The following is a 19,103-nucleotide window of genomic DNA, read 5'->3' as shown; positions in this document are numbered from 1 at the left end:
AACCTTCTGAACACATATTATTCAAGACGCACACACCCTTGGCAACCACATTTAAAATCCATCACTTAAGCACAAGCACCTCTCCAACTTCATACATCACGCCTGTCGTTATTGCCGTGACTTTTCATCGCATAGAACCTATACGAATACTACGTAGCACAAAAACATGGTATTAGTACACTTAACACAATTCAATGCACACAGGGCTGCATCCCTCCACCCTGCATTGTTCGATAATTCCCGAAATTCGCATTTATCTTTTTTTAGGTTTATTCTCGTATATTAAGCGAGATATGGTACGTAATGGAAACATCAAAAACACCTGCAGACTTGACGTCGAAATGATGCACAGTTTATTTTGCGTGCCTCTCTTTCTTTCCCACTGCATCAATCCTTCCTCTCGTTTAATCACGCGTTAAGTGTCGCGTGGAGTTGTCACTACTCATGTTTATCGTGCCTTCCGTTTTTCATCACTTCAACCGAACTCAAAATAGTTTTGCAGTGGTGTAACAATCACGTCGTCTGGTGCACAGACGTTATCTCGGTTATTAGGAAACTTATGCGCAGCTTACCCCATTTACTTAGTGCTGTATTGTTGACGAACATATCCCTGCTAGCATTTGCCGGGGCTGTTTCTCTGGCGATCAACACTTGTGCTTCTCGCGATGACCTGGAAAGGATGTACTGCAATTACTCCTTTCAAATGTCTCTGAAAAGCGAAGCTCTTGTCGGTTACTTGCCGTCCTTCAAAGCTTTGCTGCTTTCAGTGTATAAGTGGAGAGAAAGTTGAAGCGTATTCATTTAATCTTGATACATATTCCTTTTTATTTACACATCCACCTATTTTCAGAGTCGCAATTGGATGTCGGAGGAAAAAGTTAACCTTGTAGCCATTGCAGCAAGAGCTCTCTATAAATGTACGTAAATTGGCATCAAGGTCTGTTATTTATGGTTGCCTCAAGAAAGTAGTCACATATTGTGCTAGAAACTGATGTGGCGGCCGTTCTACTGTCATTTCGATCGTTCCTCCAGGAGTCCAGTGCTTTTCACTATCACCACGGTGGAAGAGCGTTTCGCTAACAAATTAAGGAAATTTTTGCCCCGCTTCTCGGCGGAATGGTGGCAAGTTGTCTCATATGTATCCGCACCCTCTCGGCAGACCGGTTTTTCCTAATCAATAATTGGTGGTCTACTCTCTGGTATCGAGCTGTCAAAGCGTATATTTTCCTCACCTCTGCCAAACCAGGCCTCCAACAGTATTAATAAATATAGATCGCATGCATATATGTGTACCGTTTTTTTTCTCGTACTCATTGTAAATAGTCGCTATGAAGCCTCCTCCAATGCCCATAGAGTGAGGTATGACGACTCCCATGCACAGAAGAGTGGCGATGGCTGCATCCACGGTGCTCCCGTTCTTCGCATAGATGCTCCTGAGTTAAACAAATGCAAACAGGCATGTGAGTTCTTGCGCCGAAATACCTGATTTCAGTATATAGATAAGAGGAGGACGAGGAGGAGAAGAGGAACAAAAGGAACGGTAGGGAGGTCAACCAGACGCACGTCCGGTTGGCTATCCTATGCTGGGGGAAGAGGATTAAGGGAGGTAACGAAAGGGAGATAGAAAGGAGGAAACATGCAAAAAAGATACACGTAAGCTTGAACAACACTGCTGAGTTCCATAGTACACGACTCAGGATCTCGGGCATATCATGTTCCACTGTAGACAGTCGTGTCATCGTGCCTACTGAAGCCTCGCAAGTAGTGGGCATAGAACACACTGTACCTGTTGTACGGACTGAGTGTATGTTGACTTCAACTTGCCGACGAACACGCGAACAGTGACTGAAGGACTGTGATGACTGGTTTGTCTTTTTCAGGCAAAAGGTCAGTCGGAGATTCAGTGTTCACTGTTGCCCATATGCACTGTGAATCTCCAAGTCGCTGCGACTTCGGCAACGTAGGCCAAGCTGCGTTAGTTGTGCCCATGCCTTCCTTCCTTGATGTTGGAATTGATGTTAGTATAGCAGCATGATGCAGACATGGCATGCGACTCAACATATTGCAGATCGGGGTCATATTCACAGAAAGTCTTGGTTCGAATGCTCTAAACGCTATCGCAAGAAGAAGTAACTTTCTGGTAACATAACACTGGTTGCTCCAAGTAAAATACTAAAATTACAACGAATCTCTAAAGGCGCTACGAAATTTGTGTGCGTACACTTCCTTACCTTAGTAACTTTTAGCGCGATAAAACGACAGAAGAAGGACGCCAGGACACAGCGCTACTCTCAACTGTCCTGTCTCCCTTCTTGCATCGTATTGTTGCGCTAAATGTCACTATGGACTTGCACGAACTAGCCCGTCAACGCATTGTGTTAAGCTTCCCTACCTAATGCTATAAACGCAACAGTATGAGATTGTTGGCCCAGCAGTACCGCAGGTTTCGCGCGATTTCTACTTGCTTCAGCGGAAGGTAAACTCTTATCAAAATTTAATGGGCAAATGTGAGATTTCTAAGATGCATAGATTACTGTCCGAGCCGATGATATCTCGCTCGGTTATTAGAGCTTTAGTTTGTCCGCGAACTTCTTTAAGCTAGCGTTATGAGGGGTACCGTAGCCGTAAACAGTAAACATTAGACACCTGATAGGTGTTCTCATATGGCGGGGCAGAGATGAACCAGGCAAGTACAGCATTGTTATTGTGCAAACCTAGCGTATTCTACTTCTCTGCTTGCGTAAATTCCTTGCGCAAGCGTATTCTGAATGAGCTGCCTTTTCGATGTTTTTTCAATCGAATACACTAGACCAAAAGAAACAAATGTGTACATAATTGTGATACCACGAAGTGTCACAAGATGTCGATACCATCGTCCGGTAACCCAGTATTCCGTAAACCTCTTTGCGCATACCGGAATACCGTATGCGCTGTTCAAGTATACGAAAAGGGGCTTAGCTTCTATACAAGCTAAAAACCTCTATTAGCTCCCGACGCTTGGCTCGCCACTTAAGTACAGTACATCCCAGTGAACTACGCCGAAAGGAGGATTGTAATATGTGGTTAAGTTGTGTTAAAACGTCTTGGCTGATAAAAAATTACTTCTTCTGTTTCTTGTCGCTGCTTCTTGTCAACTTCGCAGGAGTACTAAGAAGTCGCGAAAGTGTCTTCATCAATGTGTCGGAACGGAACGAAAACCAAAAACGAAAAACGAAAGAAATGCCATATTTCTGACCGGAACAAAAACGTAACTTTATCTATTATTTCGTTCCGGAGTGAAACCGAAAATTTTTTAATCGTTTTTCGGTTCGCGAGAAAACTTGGCAATCCGTAACAACTGAGGTCATGCAACGTGACCAATCAAAAACCGAAAAGTTTTTCAAAGTTCGGTCTTTGACAGTCAAAAGAAAGTTGGGTCTTTGACAGACGATCGCATTACATATCCTAGGTGCGGTTCAAACAAATTACGATATATATTGCTTCAGAGTTGTTATTGTTTGTTCACACTATCACTGAAGCTGTAACGTCTTGTGCGTTGACATTTTATTTACTATTTGCATAGCGACGTTCCAAAAGCAGATAAGGCATCATACGCTTGCTCTTTTCAACGCGAGGGCCAAGCCTGCGGTCTTTTGAACGCCAGCAGCTGGCGAGTAAACGGCGCCCTAATCTTAGAGGCAGCGTGGCGCCATCTCTCGCATTCTTCGGGACATGCTTACATGTACCATAGCCTCCGAGATTGCGCACCGGCAGGTTTCTCTCCGGCCGTCCCAATTGCATGGAGAGAGCGTAATTTCAGAGGTGGGCATCGCCGACTCCTCCTCCGCACCGCGGCGCTTGCCAGTGAGGCATCGAGGCATCGGGGAAGCTGCCGCGCTTCTGGTGCGGCTTGGAGTAGGCGAGGAAAAATGATTTCGCGCTACTATGATCTTCGACTGACTTGGAAATGACAGTTTAATGTATGCAGCAGTATTTATCGAGTTAGATACCGCACGAAAACATAGATGTTCATGAAACACCGTGTGCGCACAGCGGGGCCATCGAAATGTCCTTTCAGTTGCGCAGAACACCAGCGCCGCATCGTTCGCTTTAAAGGGGCCCTGCGACACTTTTGCAACTGCCTTGTTTTAGGACTGGAATGTGTTTAGTAATGAAAGCCGAGATGAATGCAAAAAGAATGATGCAAATCGGTGCACGAAAAGTGAAGTTATTAGTCTTCAAAGTTCAAAACTCGAGCAGACGACGACGAGAAACTTTCCCTCGCACATTTCACTCACCCGCTGACGTCGGTGTCCGTTTCCAATCACCTCGCGCGTCTTATCGAGACATACCGGAAGTGTCGCCTCAAGGTGGCCTTCACACACTATGTTGCTACCACTGTTTTGACGGCGTCGTTACCATGGTTACGACGACCCATGTGCTTCGGCTAGCAGATGCTCTCGCGTTTTGTCGTTAGTCAAAATGAGTATTTTTACAAAGCAGAAGCGAGGTTCTTGGGCCAGCTGTCCCAAAACGAGTCTTCCCGCTTCTTGGACCCCTTTTCGTTGCGGGAAACGGGTTTGTAAGGCCTCGACAGCTGGTATGGTGGCGCTGCTGCGCTAGGACAGTCAGCGCCGCGAGTAGCGGCCGCGCGCGTTATCCCGTCGTTTCATGCTGCGAACGCCGCTCTGTGGGAGCAGAGCAATGGCATTGCGGAACGAGCAGCGCGCGCGATTATGTGGATTCCGCTGTACTGAATACGTAGAAAGATATTTAAAATAAAAGCAATCTTCTTCACGGCAGTGATCTTTACGCCGCTAATCATGTTTGCGGCGTCAGGGAGGAAACTGTGTCAGCAAAAAGGCCCTTCGAAGTCAGTTGCAAGTGTGTGGCAAGTGTGTGAAGGGCGTCGACTAGGACGTCCGCATTCAGGTTATCAAAGTTTTATCAAGGTCTTCTATTATTTACATTAAATTAAAATCATTGTGACGAAGATGCGCCTCCATCCAGCAGCATCGCCAACGCTCGGCACGCTCGGCTTGTGCTTTTTCTTCCCTCATCTATTACGCGGAGAGCTACCTTTGACTTTTGCATCCGTTCTCGCTATTCACCAGGGCTTCTCGCTATTAATCAGTCTGCATGTGTTGGTGTTCGCGCTAAGCAGCAAGAGAAAAAACGTTCGTTCCTCTCGCTTTTTTTTACGCTGGCTCGTTCCTTCGGACTTTTCGATGATTTCTGCACATTTTCCCAGCTGTCTTAGAACCAATTGCACATTGTGGGAGCAAGGTGCAGATGCAAGGGTGGACGCTGAGGATGGTGTAAGCTCGTCGCCGCGTTGTCTATGTTTGTCAACAAGTGCGAGCACACATCCTGCGCAGACCTATCATGCGCTTGGCTCTGGCCATCGCCGCGTCCCCTTCTAGATAGCAAGATGTTTAACGCTTCGTCGCAGGGTCACGCTGTCACCCTTCCCATAGCACGCAAGAAAACGCGTCAGAACACAGGCAGAATGCAGGGCTTTCGAGCTTCTCTCATGATTGCGCAAAAAGTGGGCACTGCATATGCGGTTTCGGTGCTTCACAAGCTGCCTAAGACCTCCATCGGGGCTAAAAGAAGGCAGAGTTTACGATCACAACGAGCAAATATGCGCAGTAATAGCAAGGAAAGCATTAAAAGTTAAGAGCGTCTGTTTATCTCGCATGTCGCACCACCCTTATCCGACGCTGTCATCGCTCGTTCTCGTGAGCCTTCCATATAAATCCATATAATTTTATTTTTGGCAGCTTACCGACAGTGTTTCTGTAGCTGTTGCGACAGCGATACACGCCACAATACATAGTTACACTCCTGTTTGACCGCGAATTAGCTTCGTCCTTTCGAGCTGCTATGGTTCCGCCCGTACGCACCCGCTCTCAGCCGCGACTGACTAGAAACGCGCCGCGCCGCGGGCGGCGCAACTTGTTCAGTCAAAACTGCAGCGCACTAGGCCTTTCCCTCAACTGGGCGCTTCGGCTGCACGGTGGCAGCTACGCACGGGCCTCTCCTGTATGCGAGGAATGCCGGCTGTATGTTGCAAGGGTGACTGCAATCAAGTCCTTCAGCCGGGTCTCCTCCGTGGAACACGTGTTTGCAACGAGCGTGTTTTTGGTGGAAGCTGGTGCCTTTGTTCGTCAAAAGTTGACAGTTCCCCGAAGTGGCATTGCCCCCCTCTCTTCCGAACTGGTCGGACGTGGATAGTGAGAGTAAAGTGGTCCCTGTCTGGCCATCCTGGGGGCGGTGACCTATGTGTCGGAGGGACGGACCCTTCAAAAGCATGCACGTTTGTGATTGGACATTTCTAGTTAAGGAGTTTCCCTTATCTTGGAAATGAAGAGTATTTAAGAAGCAGCAGCGCGTCTGCTCGGGACGGATCGATCGGACTAGATGTCGTTTTGACGATCCTGTCATCTAGATGTTGTAAATAAACGTCTGTTAAGTTTTCCTCAACGCCGGTCTCTCTGCCTCGGCTTCCTGCTGTTCTGGACATCCCTGGGCCTGCGGTACGTCTCCCGCCACTCAGCTCCACGCTACACCCTGAGTCCGCGTCGGCCACCGACGCCACACGTAACAGTATGGACGACCTGACAGAACTCGAGCGCGAGCTCTTACGACGGAGCGATGAATTGCACGTCGTGCCATATGAGGACACGCCGTTGCAAATCGAGAGTGCGCCGCCGAGCCCCACGCAACGCGAGGAAGACTCTGCGGACCCGGACGAACCGCCAGTGCCCGATGACACGGAAAGCGTTGGTTGGTAATCCTCACTGCCATGCCACTGGTCACCCCGCAGAGCGCAGCTAGGCACCGTGTCCGGACGAAGTCGTCGGCAGCAATAGCCCACTGTGCCCTTCAGTCCGGCTCCGTCATCGTAAGCGCTCGCAGTGAAGTGCAAAGAGCACACTTTGCGAGTTGGAAGGCTTTCTTGGCTCGCAGGACCAAGCGCCTGTAGCTACATTTGCCGTCGTTCATGGCTCGTCGGTAGCCGGTGAAACGATACACCTGCTGGTATGTTGCTGTTGCTCGCGCAGCCAGCAACTGCGCATCGAACGTGCACCATGTACTCCACGCACGCAGGCCATTACATGGCTATAGCACTACACTACAGAGGGCCAAGCAGCAAATTATGAGCGATGAACGATCACCGAGTGTACGACGCTCCTAGTCCGACACAACACCGCAAAAGGTGAAACAAGGGGAAGTATCCCCCTAGTTGCACAGTGCTCCTAGTGTCGTGTTCGTTGTTCTGAAAAAACGTCATTTAGAAATAGAAATGATTTCTACCTGGGAGAATTTAAAAGAAAGTTTTATTGTTTTTAGCACTCATTCATATGGCCTAGCTAAAACCATATGAATATTACGTGGGACTGGTCGCGTCGAACCAATCAAAACGCACGGACAATGATGTCACTCCCACGTGATGAAGCGTCACTTCCCATAACAAAAATAGTCGCTGTGTGGCGCCCTATTCCAGAAACAATGTGGTTTCTCCGTTGAAATAAAATTGTAACGGCTTTGTTTCTGGTGTTGGCACTCGCGCGACGATATCGGTACATTACCAGTTCGAGAAGAAGCGGTGAAAACTACACGCTTAAAAAGTGTCGCAGGACCCCTTTAAGCAGCATGATTGCCAAGATGTACTTTTGGGCTAGTTGGTTCATAATCGCAGTAAAACAGCGCCACGAAAACAACACACCAGACGAGGTGTGTTACGTGTCCTTCTCGTCTGGTCTGTTGTTTTCGCCGGCGCTGTTTTACTGCGAGCATGATTGCGTTACAAGGACATAAGGTCGAGTGGACCCTGAAGAGGAACGCTAACTGAACCGACCAAACTCGGTATTCGGCATCAGTCATGCACTTTTCTCGTGATGTCGCCGACGCTGCCGGACCTGGCACAGCCAGACAGACCCTGCGGCGAAGGTAAAAGCTGTGCTCGCGTAGCTCTCCAGCCTCACTAGCACAATGCTTCGCGCTCTTCTGATGGCTTCAATGTTTCCTTTCCAAACTACCTCCCGTCGTGCCGCAGGAGCGAGGGGCAGTGTCACCTGCGTGACGCTGTGGATGCAGTCGAGACTGAAGGAAACCTAGATGATTACATTGATATTGCCATTGGGCGACCAAAACATAGGGAAAACACGGACGATGAAAAAAAAATTCGGCAGATACCACGCATCGTGGGAATCAATGTTATGCGAAGCGTGAGGCGGGTAGGTGACCGGCGCGTAATTTTTAACATTGAGCAAAACGTTACGAAATAACGCTAAAGATATGTGCAATGGTATACGCACACACACATGTTGACGAGTCGCACATGTGTTATATAACCAGTTGTTTACAGTAGCGGAACGATGCCAACAGCAACATAGGTATTAACAAAAGCAGATGCGCTAAGCTGATACGTAGTGCTTATACTTTTCCTTATGATGGAGAACGCACGCACGTTTCACGAACCCGTGTGCATGTGTGGAAGGGGCTCTTGAGAATTCTCAGGTAGACAGCGGCGAGCGGAATGTCTTTGTTGTTGTAACTAATGTGCGCAACGCAGACCTCACCGATTCCGCTGCTTGTCTTCGTGTGTCCTGTGTCTGGCGGCCGGCAAAGTGGGATACGGCCTGCGTTGAAATTGGACATCACCGTGTTTTTTTTTTTTTTTTTGTGCCCACGCCTTCGCACCTGCAATGAAGCCGCTTGCTGACGACACAGTGGGCTCACCGCTGCAGGTTTCAGGAAGTATTAACACGCCAGTTTCTGTGAGCAGAGCGTCTTTTTCGAGGTCGTACACGTGCGCGTGCACAGTCTGTACGTTGAGAGCGGCAAGCCTGAGGTGATTGTTGTGGTTTTGGCACAGAATGAAGATGGTAGCCCTGTCCAAGACAGTGTCTAGAGGCCTATTTGCTAGCCGGGTCATGTCGACAAACTGTCTGTCGATAGAGCCGGCGACATGCCTGAACCCGCAGTCCCCTTTTTGGTGAAGTATAAGCTGTCGAGGCTAGCAGCCCTGGAAGGTGCTACGTAGACCAACTTCAGTGATTGGCGCTGATCGTATCCGTAGACTACCCGGGCGATATGTGGCCCTTTGTTACTTATATATAGTTATGGCGCTTGCGTCAAGGGAAACTGTGTCCTCTTACACGAGATATTTTTCTGGTGTATATTGTGATTGTGGTGGTTCGCATTACCACGGGCATCTATATCAATTCTGTTGATGGGTTTGCCGTAGTGATGTGTTTCGTCCTGGCTGCAATGACAATGGTCCTACCGTGGACGTTGGAAATTGAAGCCACATTCGCAAGAGGTTCCCGTGTTCGTCACGCTCGATGTACCACAAGGTGCCTTTGTTTCCATTAACGAGGCCATCGCTTACGTCGATGTGGCTGTGCTCATGTACGGCTTGCCGATGCTTACGCTAATTGAGGCCGGCAGGCCACCCACGTCGCTTGCGTTCATCTTGGCCACCTTGGTCAGGGCATTCATGTGCACCTGCCCGTTCTTATTGCCAGTTACGTTATCGCATGCAGGATGACATAACGCGTTGTCGGCAGCGTCGAGGCAACGTGTGTTATAGCGGTCGACGTAGGCATTGCTGTAGTATAGCCGTATGCCGTCAGGGCACTTAGCGGCGGCACCATCGCGTATCACAAAGCGGCTCTCAATCAATTTGATGTCGTCCTGAGCCAGCATGAGGCCATCGCCCAGTCTCATATGATGTGGAGAGAACACTGCGTCATTCTGGCGGACCACGTCGACGAGTGGATGGCACTCGAGCGTCTTCCAGGGGAGTTCTGCCTTCAGTTCCCTCACTTGCCTTGCGTTTCAATGTGTTATGTTCTCGGCTGCTGTGTTGATTGAGACTGAAACACCTGTGGCACATACCCGCATAACATGACTGCGGTAGGCGGTTATGTGCCACACGTGAGTGATGGAAAGGGTTTCATGACGTACGCCACAAACGTTATGCGTTATTCATGTCATGACCAGTGAATCGGGTTCGTCATACACTGATCCCCTCCTATGCCAATTTTGGTATATTACAAGTTATGGAGACGACCAGGAGAGCGCCCAGACATAGATAGATAGATAGATAGATAGATAGATAGATAGATAGATAGATAGATAGATAGATAGATAGATAGATAGATAGATAGATAGATAGATAGATAGATAGATAGATAGATAGATAGATAGATAGATAGATAGATAGATAGATAGATAGATAGATAGATAGATAGATAGATAGATAGATAGATAGATAGATAGATAGATAGATAGATAGATAGATAGATAGATAGATAGATAGATAGATAGATAGATAGATAGATAGATAGATTCTGTGTTAGTGTATGCATGAGCACAGGCGTCGGCTACCCATTACTAGAAAGCGCACACCGTGCGTTTCACTCCTTAATTGACGACGCTTTGAAGAAGTGCATACCGAGTACCAGTGCTGATTATGAGCTTGTTGATATCATCCTTACGCGGGATTCACGATCCGCTGTGTCCAAATATATGTTCACACCGTCAGCTACCACAACGGTTTATTCATAATCATGGCCGTTAGTCGTCGCGATAGAGACATGCTGTCAACATGGATGCATCCACGTCAAACGGTGCTATAGCTACCAAACACGAATAGGCATTGTACAAGGTCTCATATATCACTACACAATAAGCACTACTTCTGTGAAGACACGTTTCACTTTCGTGTTATAGCACACTGAAACGCGGTTCCGAAAACACAGCGCGGTTTATTATTGTATCTCCGCCATTGTTCCAACTACTTCTTCTTTCTCCACAGCAGACTACCCACTACTAGTTTATGTCCCAAGTGCGTCGTGCCAGAAGAAGAAGAAAAGTATGCCACAGATAGGCCCCCCCTGCAGACAAGTGGCCGTGGGCACTTGAAGAAAAAAAAATGGTCAGACTGAGCTTGTCAGAATGGGTGCCGGCTTGATCCTTTCAATGCTGACTGTGTCTTCATGCCCATTACGCAGGATTGTAAAATGATGTTCAGAACGCTTGATGACTGGGAAAGGACCGTCATAGCGAGGCTGAAGAGCACGGCGAGACGCATCGACACGAACAAAAACGTGTGAAGATGTCTGTAGGTTTGCCGGCAGAAAAACGTCGTTCTTAGTATGAGCTGAAGTTGGTGATGGGCGCAAGTTTTGCATGAAAACCCGCAGACGCTGGACGAAAGAAGATGGATCCGAAACACTCTGCGTAGTAACGGGGCTGACGAGGTCACCAGGCAAACGGAGTGTGCAGCCATAAACCATCTCGGCTACAGAGCAGGCAAGTTCTGGCCGAAGTGTTGAACGCAGGCCGAGAAGCGCGATAGGGAGGTGTGATACCCAATCTTCGGCGTGAGGCTGCGAGGCGAGTGCTGCTTTTAGATGACGGTGGAGTCTCTCCACTAAGCCATTTGATGCTGGATGATACGCAGTTGTGCGAATACGCGCACAACCCAGTAGAGATGTGACAGAGGTGAAAAGCGCTGACTCAAACTGTCTGCCTCGATCGGTAGTCACCGTTGATGGTACACCGAAACGGCTAATCCAGGTAGCAAGAAAGGTACGAGCAACTGTTTCTGCCGTGATGTCAGGCATTGGAGCTGCTTCAGGCCACCTAGTGTACCTGTCAATACACGTAAGCAAATACGTATTTCCCCGACATGGAGGTAAAGGCCCGACAATGTCCAAATGAATGGTGTCGAAACGTGCATCAGGGAGAGGGAATTTTCCCCATGGAGGCTTGGTGTGCCGTTGTACCTTGATACGCTGACACGCTGTGCAAGTGCGAACCGAGTCACGAATGTTAGCGCGTATGCGCGGCCAGACATAGCGTTCAGTGACCAGGTGTTGCGTAGCTCTTACGCCTGGATGGCAGATGGAGTGGAGGGTGTCAAAAACAGCACGACGCAGCTGTGAAGGAACATAGATACGAGTGCAGTTGTGTGAAACATCGCACCAGAGCGTAACGTCGTCGTCGGGAAAGTTGACTTGTTCCAGTCGGAGGGAAGTAGAGTATCGGAGTCGTGGAAGCTCATCGTCTAATGCCTGTGCCTCCGCGAGCGAAGACAATGAAAGGTCGGTGGTGCCTGTCGTGGCATTGATGGTAATACGACTGAGAGCGTCCGCTGCACTGTTAAAACTGCCTTTTACATAACGTATGTCTGTGGTGAATTCGGCAATGAAAGCAAGGTGCCGAAGTTCTCTAGGAGTGTGCGTGGCACTGCAGGAACGTAAAGCCGAAACAAGTGGCTTGTGGTCGGTAAGAATGGCAAATTGTCGCCCTTCAAGGAAGTACCTGAAATGCTTCACCGCAAGGTAGGCTGCGAGGAGCTCCCGTCCGAAAGTACTGTATCGGCGCTCAGTGTCGCGTAACTTGCGGGAGAAGAAGGAAATTGGAGCCCATGCACCATTGATCCATTGATGAAGAGCGGCTCCAACTGCTTCTGAAGAAGCGTCCACCATGAGGCTAGTGGGAGCAGTTGGTGAAGGGTGATGCAGGAGGGTGGCCTGGGCGAGTTTGGTCTTAACGGCGGAAAAAGCTTGATCCGCGACCGTGTCCCAGGAAAGTGCGGCTGACTCGGCTTGCGAAGTCGAGAGTAGTGCTTCCAGAGGCTGCAGCAGTGTAGAGCATGAAGGGATGAAGCGGCGATAAAAATTGACGAGTCCGAGAAAACGTCGCAGACTACGTATGGACGTGGGAGGCGGGTACTCGAGGATAGCTTGAACCTTGTCAGGTAGAGGAGTGATGCCATCTTTAGTGATCTGATGTCCGAGGAATGCTATCTCCGAGACTCCAAACTGACACTTTTCTACATTGATGACAAGGTCGTAATCACGCAGTCGAGTGAAAAGCTCACGTAGATGTGCCTTGTGCGTTTCAGCGTCCTTGCTGGCAACGAGAAGATCGTCGATATAGGCGAAACAAAACGGCAAGCCTCTTGTGACTTCGTCTATAAAACGCTGAAATGTCTGAGCTGCGTTTCTCAAACCGAAGGGCATTCGTAAATACTCATAGAGCCCAAATGGGGTAATTATTGCAGTTTTGGGAATGTCAGAAGGCTCAACGGGGATCTGGTGATAAGCTTTCACGAGATCAATCTTCGAGTATACTGTTGTGCCGGTTAAAAAGGCAGTACAGTCCTGAATATTGGGTAACGGGTATCGATCTGGAACGGTGACTGCATTGAAAGCCCGATAATCACCACAGGGCCGCCAGTCATTGTTCTTCTTGGGAACCATGTGTAGCGCCGACGACCACGAGCTTGATGACGGACGAATGATCTGCAGCTGTAACATATGCTCAAACTCGTTGCGAGCAATGCGAAGTTTATCAGGGCCAAGTCGGCGAGGGCGGCAGTGAACCGGTGGGCCTGTGGTTACGATGCAGTGGGTCACAGTGTGCTTGGGGGTCTTATCCATTGGAGACTGCGTTGTAATCTCCGGAAACTCGTTGAGCAGAGCTGTATATGGTGACGTAGGCGGTTTCACGAAAGTGTGGTTTAGGGCCGTAGCGCGTGACAGAAAACCATTGACCGATAAGCCGGTATAGCTATCCACCAGGCGACAGCGGTTCATATCCACGAGCAGATGAAAATGCCTTAAGAAATCGGCGCCTAAGATTGCGTAGCGTACGTCTGCTATCCAAAATAACCACTGCAGTTTCCTTTTGAGACCGAGATCAAGGGTCAGAGACTTCTGTCCGTAAGTTGCGATGACCGAAGAATTGATCGCTTGTAAAGGAGTAGACTTCTCGCGGAGACGCCGGTCAGTTTTGGACGCTGGAATTATGCTGACTTCTGCTCCAGTGTCCACCAGCAAGCGAAGACCTGTGGTTCTGTCGGTGATGTGGAAGAGGCGGCTTGATGCTTGGCCTTGATCGCCCGCCGCTGTTACTGACGATCGGCCGGAGCGTTTCCCATGCGCCATGAGCAGGGTGGCACACATCTGCGAGCCGCGGCACGAAAACGCCGGTGATAGTAGCATGTGTTCTGCGGTGAAAAGCGGTGCTCGGGCTGGTGGAGGGGCCGTTGCGGAGCAGGCGACGTGAGAGATGGTCGGTGTGGACGAGGATGGTCATTTAAGTTATGAATGCTCAGCAATTGCAGACGCAAGTTAGCGACTTCAGCTGCGAGATCTTTTACCGTTTCTCGAAGGGAATCTGCTTCAGAAATCGGAGAGGTGTGGGCAGCGTTTATGACTGCCGGAGCAACGTCCATCATGTCATCGGCCATTTCTGCCAGCTCCGACAGCGTCTTATCCTGAGCTGGGACAAGAGCCATTCGCACGGTAGGTGGAAGACGTAGTCCGGGTCACCAATAAATATAGCACACTGAAACGCGGTTCCGAAAACACAGCGCGGTTTATTATTGTATCTCCGCCATTTGTTTGTTTGTTTGTTTTGCCTTCTTTTCTATGGCACGTACCCACTCTGGGGGATGGGCCAAGAATATGTAGTTGAAGCTTAAAATGTTATTCGAAGAATGTAAAATGGTTAAAAAAAAATTAAGAGTAGAAATGGTAATAATAAATAAGACATCAAATTAATACTTCAAAAATTATGCTATTGCGCTCGTATTTCAGACAGCCGTATTACCCTGATCAGAACAATTTGGTGAGATTAGATATATTGAACCGCATTTTAATAAAGAGCGTTTTTGAAGGAAGATTAAAATGGTACACGTTTAGTGGTTTGCATGAAATTACACACGGCATTGAAGGCATCCCTATGGCAGTATCCCAACCCTGAGGCTCCAAAGCTTAGTATAATTTCTTCAGTTAAGTTTAAGCCTATTTTTAACAGCGGAGTAATGAGCAGTCGAGATCTAATAATTGAATATCTGCGGCATGACAAAAAGAAATGTGCAATATTTTCTAATTCTCCGCAGAATTGACATAGGGGCGATATCGTCAGACCAGCTCTGTGTAAGTATAGATTTAATGGGGGGACACGGCATCGAAATCTGGTGATCGTAACTTCAGATTGTCTAGATTGGCTCCAATGAGACTTCCATGGGAAGTTGAGATGTTTGTATTCCGTCCACGTTGTTATTGTTTCCATCCTATCAGTGTGAATTGCCAATTTTCTATATCTGATTGCGGTGAAATATTCTACCACTGGAAGAACCTGGATTATTGGGAGATCTAGCGATGCGCGCGCTAAAGCATCAGCCATTTCATTTAATTTTAAGCCACAGTGACCTGGGACCCACACTAGTTTTAGGTGCTTCAGCTGAGACGGAACTAAAGATCGAAATGTCTTGAGGGCACGAGAGTTATGTGAAGCTGTAAGTGCTGTGCATACGGAGAGCGAATCAGTTATTATTATCGCCCTGATCTCGTCTGACGGGAGTTTTCGCAGTGCCATGATGACGGCCATGAGTTCAGCTTCGAAAACCGGAGTAAAATCGGGTAACCTCACAGCGAATGACCAGCCCAGCGACTGGGAGACAATTCCTACGCCTGCCCGTTCTTCGTTCACGGAAGCATCAGTGGCTATTACGTTTCGTGTTTGTGCATGTATCAGAAAATCCTCTAACCTGTTCTCTAAGAATTTTTGGGATTGAAATTTAGATTTTGGAGGAAAAATCTCTTCGTAATCTATCATAAGAACCTGATTTGAGCTATTGGTTACAATTATCTCTCCACAGCAGACTACCCACTACTAGTTTATGTCCCAAGTGCGTCGTGCCAGAAGAAGAAGAAAAGTATGCCACAGTGTTATACCGATTCCTATGACGGAGGGATCAGCCATGTTTTTTTTTCCTTTTTTGCTATGTCCTTATGCATCCTTATGCTATATAAAGAGAGGCCAAGATCCCCCTTCTGCTATTCACAAGTGAAATCACCTGTGAACAAGACTTCTGTGTAGGAGCCGAAACGTCTTTTTCTGTGTGTTCTAATTTTCACTTTAGTCGGCGCAGTGTCTCGGAGTTTTTTACCTTCACCATGTATCATCCGTACCAGACGGGCCTTCCGTCAAACATTAAACTTCACTTCTCAAAGTGCAGAAAATTACCTGCAATTGGCAATTAGTTGGCTGCACAATAATTGTGGCATTTACGCAGCACTTTCAAGCCACCGTAACTGCTTTGAGACAGCTTTACTACCACTGTGATTGCGGTAACGAGCTTCAAGCTACTGGCCCTTGACCTTAGTATTGTGTGTCACTGAAAGGCCTCAGAATTTTAACAGCAGTTTGCACTATATGAGATCTTTCTTTGCGAAATTTTGTTATAGTAACTCTTATTTCACTGAGCAACTTGTAAATGTATTTTTCTCACCTGCTCACGTTTGCACATTGTGCGGCGTCCGTGGTGATTGCCCAGTGGCTGTAGTTTCCAAGAATGGACCTTGAAGCATTGGCCTTTGGCTGCGCTGTTCCACTTCCGATTGGACATGTGCCTTTCGGTGCCGCGTTCGAGTCTGGCAACTCGCTGTTGGCAGCATCGGTGATCACGAAGATCAGCAATAGTATAAAGGCAGACGATGCAGCCAGTGAACTGTCATGAAGGAAAGGAAAAGTGGAATCAACATCAATATATGTTACGGAGAATAAAGACAGGGTGTCTCATGTAATTTGAGTCAAGTGCTCTACACATATCGATCGTGCTCCCCTAAATGACCCGCTTTCTTGAAAGAATTCATAAGCAAGTACCGCAAATTGCTCAAAGGACAGGTGCCAACCAGTTGTGACATTGAACATATTACCATAGGCTGCCAGCTATCAATTAACATGTGGTACGAAAGGACTTAAACGTTTGTGAAGTTGGCCTTCTGTTACTAACAATAACATTGATGAACACCCGAAATTCATTTTCGTCTAGATGAATTACTCCCATTGTGGAGGTTGAATTGTTTAGATATCAACAATATTCCTGTGTATCATTCCCAGAAATGTTCCAAGTTTTTAAAGCATGGAACTTTCGTTTGCTTCAAAAATTATGTTATGCTTACAAACTTAAACTATGTTGACTTCTGAACATTCGTTTCACGGTGGCAAATGCATTCGCGCCACGCGCTAGCGTAGTCAGTTTTGCTTTCTATTTCATTTCGAAAAAATCCCGTCAAGGAGAAACATTATTTCATGAGTGGCTGACGAAGTCACCATGAAAGCGCGATTTCTTCTGCTCAGTGCTCTGCACAGAAAAAGAAGACGAAACACCCCGATCAAGCTATTTCCTTATTTAGATAGCGGATTCGATTCTACGAAAAGGCTGAATATAGTTCTTCTTAACGAACGCGCGTTTTTTATGTATCTCGACAGAAGAACACTTACATTAGGAGATTAGTTTTCTATCTATATGACCGCTTTTTAAGATTCGCATTAGAGCGAATGCACCGACTCGCAGCGTCAAATTAAGAGGCCTAATTGCAACACTATATCATCCACAACCTCCCGCCCACAAAGTTTTACGGAACGTGGGCTCCACTAAAAATGCGAATTTCTGCTTTGTTGGTGCACGGCGCTTCTAACCTAGCGGGTAGGTGCATAAATCGCAGGCACCACCGCAGGCTGGAACATTCGTTTGGAGGCTGTGTCCTCAGACAAAGTGGGAATATAGCCTTTTCGGAAATTTCGCGTTCCGAAAATTTTTGGGGGCGGTGGCACACTGGACGGCACGCACTTGCAGCAAAACTAAGGTTAGGTAACCAATGTAATTTTACTAGTATTGCAATCATGGCACGCAGACGGGCTATACCGTGAAGGATAAAAGCTTGTTTTATTTCTTTCTCTGTTTCCGCGGGAGTTGGAGTACGATGATGCAGCCAATTTCATTCAGTGTCCTTAGTCGTGCCCTCCATGTTTTTATAGGAAACGCCTAAAGTGACACTTGCTTTCCCCTGCGAGTTATCTAAATATTATTATCGTGCAATATGATTACGCATTTTTAAGAAACCGCGATCTTGAAAACTAAGAGGAATAACCAGATGATCCCTGGATGCCATTTGCAGGATGGGTGGGGTGGTCGGAACAATTTCGGTACCATGTCGTTGGTAAAGTATATCGCTTAAAGTGACACCGGAAAAAAAAAAAACGTCGCGAGCATTTGTTTTTGTTAGAGCGCCACTTGTGCACAGTTTGGAGAAAAACGACATACTATCAATTAAAGGTCCGAGGCGTTTACAGTTTAAGGCTAGCATTGCGAAAAAAGTTCCCTTGATGCGATATGCTCAGTTTTCAATATTGTACTATTGAATTGTCGAAGCGCTGATTTCCGTGCACGATCAAATACAGTACATCTTAACGCTCATAGTTCGATATATAAAGCTGGATTCATTGGGGTCGAGCGACATCACGCGACCTTCGCCGCTTCTGTTCAGTGCCGGCATCAGAGCTGGGGTGCTATGCAGGATGGCCCGAGCTTCTCGGGCACACGAGTTTGCTCCGAGCTCGCATTACGGTGGTCATGACAGGAAGACAGTGCGGAGCACGTGATAGCAGCGTTGATAAAAACGGCTACAAGAACGAGAATGGCGTCACAAGCGCATATGCGGCATTTGCGGCGGTTTTCAAAGGAACACCGCGTGCGAACGCGTCAGCGCCGCCACTCAGTCAACATTTTGACAGTGCAGCGACGTCAGCGGGATTGTCGCGCTATCTTTTTGCCAGCTGATCATCGCGCCTCCCACGGGCGTGTTCATGCGCGTTTGTCCTCTTTCGGAAAATTCTTTCGTTCCACCTGCAGCATGGAAATTTCCACACTCGAAGGCAACAAGGGCGCACGCGCAGCACTCTGGTGCAGCTCGTTTCGCTTCTCTGGAATATTACAGATAAATAAATGTACAGGTTACTGCTATACTGACATTACACGTCTGAAAATTTTCTGTAGTAGCGAATCGGTAGAAACAATGCCTCCACAAACAAGTAAATAGTAAACAAGTAAATAGTTCTGGCCGAAAATCCCACCAGGGGCGCTTGCTTCATAGCTGTGAGTGGTACGTCATGAGAGCGGTGAAAGTTATTGCGAGATATCGTAGCCACGTGATGATATAACCTTTAGTTCTTCGTTCGTGTGTGCATAGTCTGTGCGATTAGGCTCATAGATGAATCGTGCCGCTCGCTGGCGTTGTGTCGTG

General features: G+C 47.7%; 1 protein-coding gene across 1 annotated transcript in view; it reads right to left on the bottom strand.

The window, feature by feature from the left end:
- Positions 1 to 19,103, bottom strand: part of LOC119391253 (scoloptoxin SSD14) — a 56,215-nt gene that overhangs the window by 29,164 nt on the left and 7,948 nt on the right. Inside the window, exons 2-4 of the mRNA XM_037658930.2 lie at positions 16,307 to 16,525; positions 1,311 to 1,433; positions 573 to 670 (exon numbers count right to left, since the gene is read on the bottom strand). Coding sequence (XP_037514858.1) covers positions 573 to 670; positions 1,311 to 1,433; positions 16,307 to 16,525 — 440 coding nt within the window. The remainder of the gene's footprint in view (positions 1 to 572; positions 671 to 1,310; positions 1,434 to 16,306; positions 16,526 to 19,103) is intronic.

Source organism: Rhipicephalus sanguineus, chromosome 4, assembly GCF_013339695.2.
Source record: "Rhipicephalus sanguineus isolate Rsan-2018 chromosome 4, BIME_Rsan_1.4, whole genome shotgun sequence".
Lineage (NCBI taxonomy): Eukaryota > Metazoa > Arthropoda > Arachnida > Ixodida > Ixodidae > Rhipicephalus > Rhipicephalus sanguineus.
Note: the sequence above shows the minus strand (reverse complement) of the source record. Positions and strands in the feature narration are given on the sequence as shown.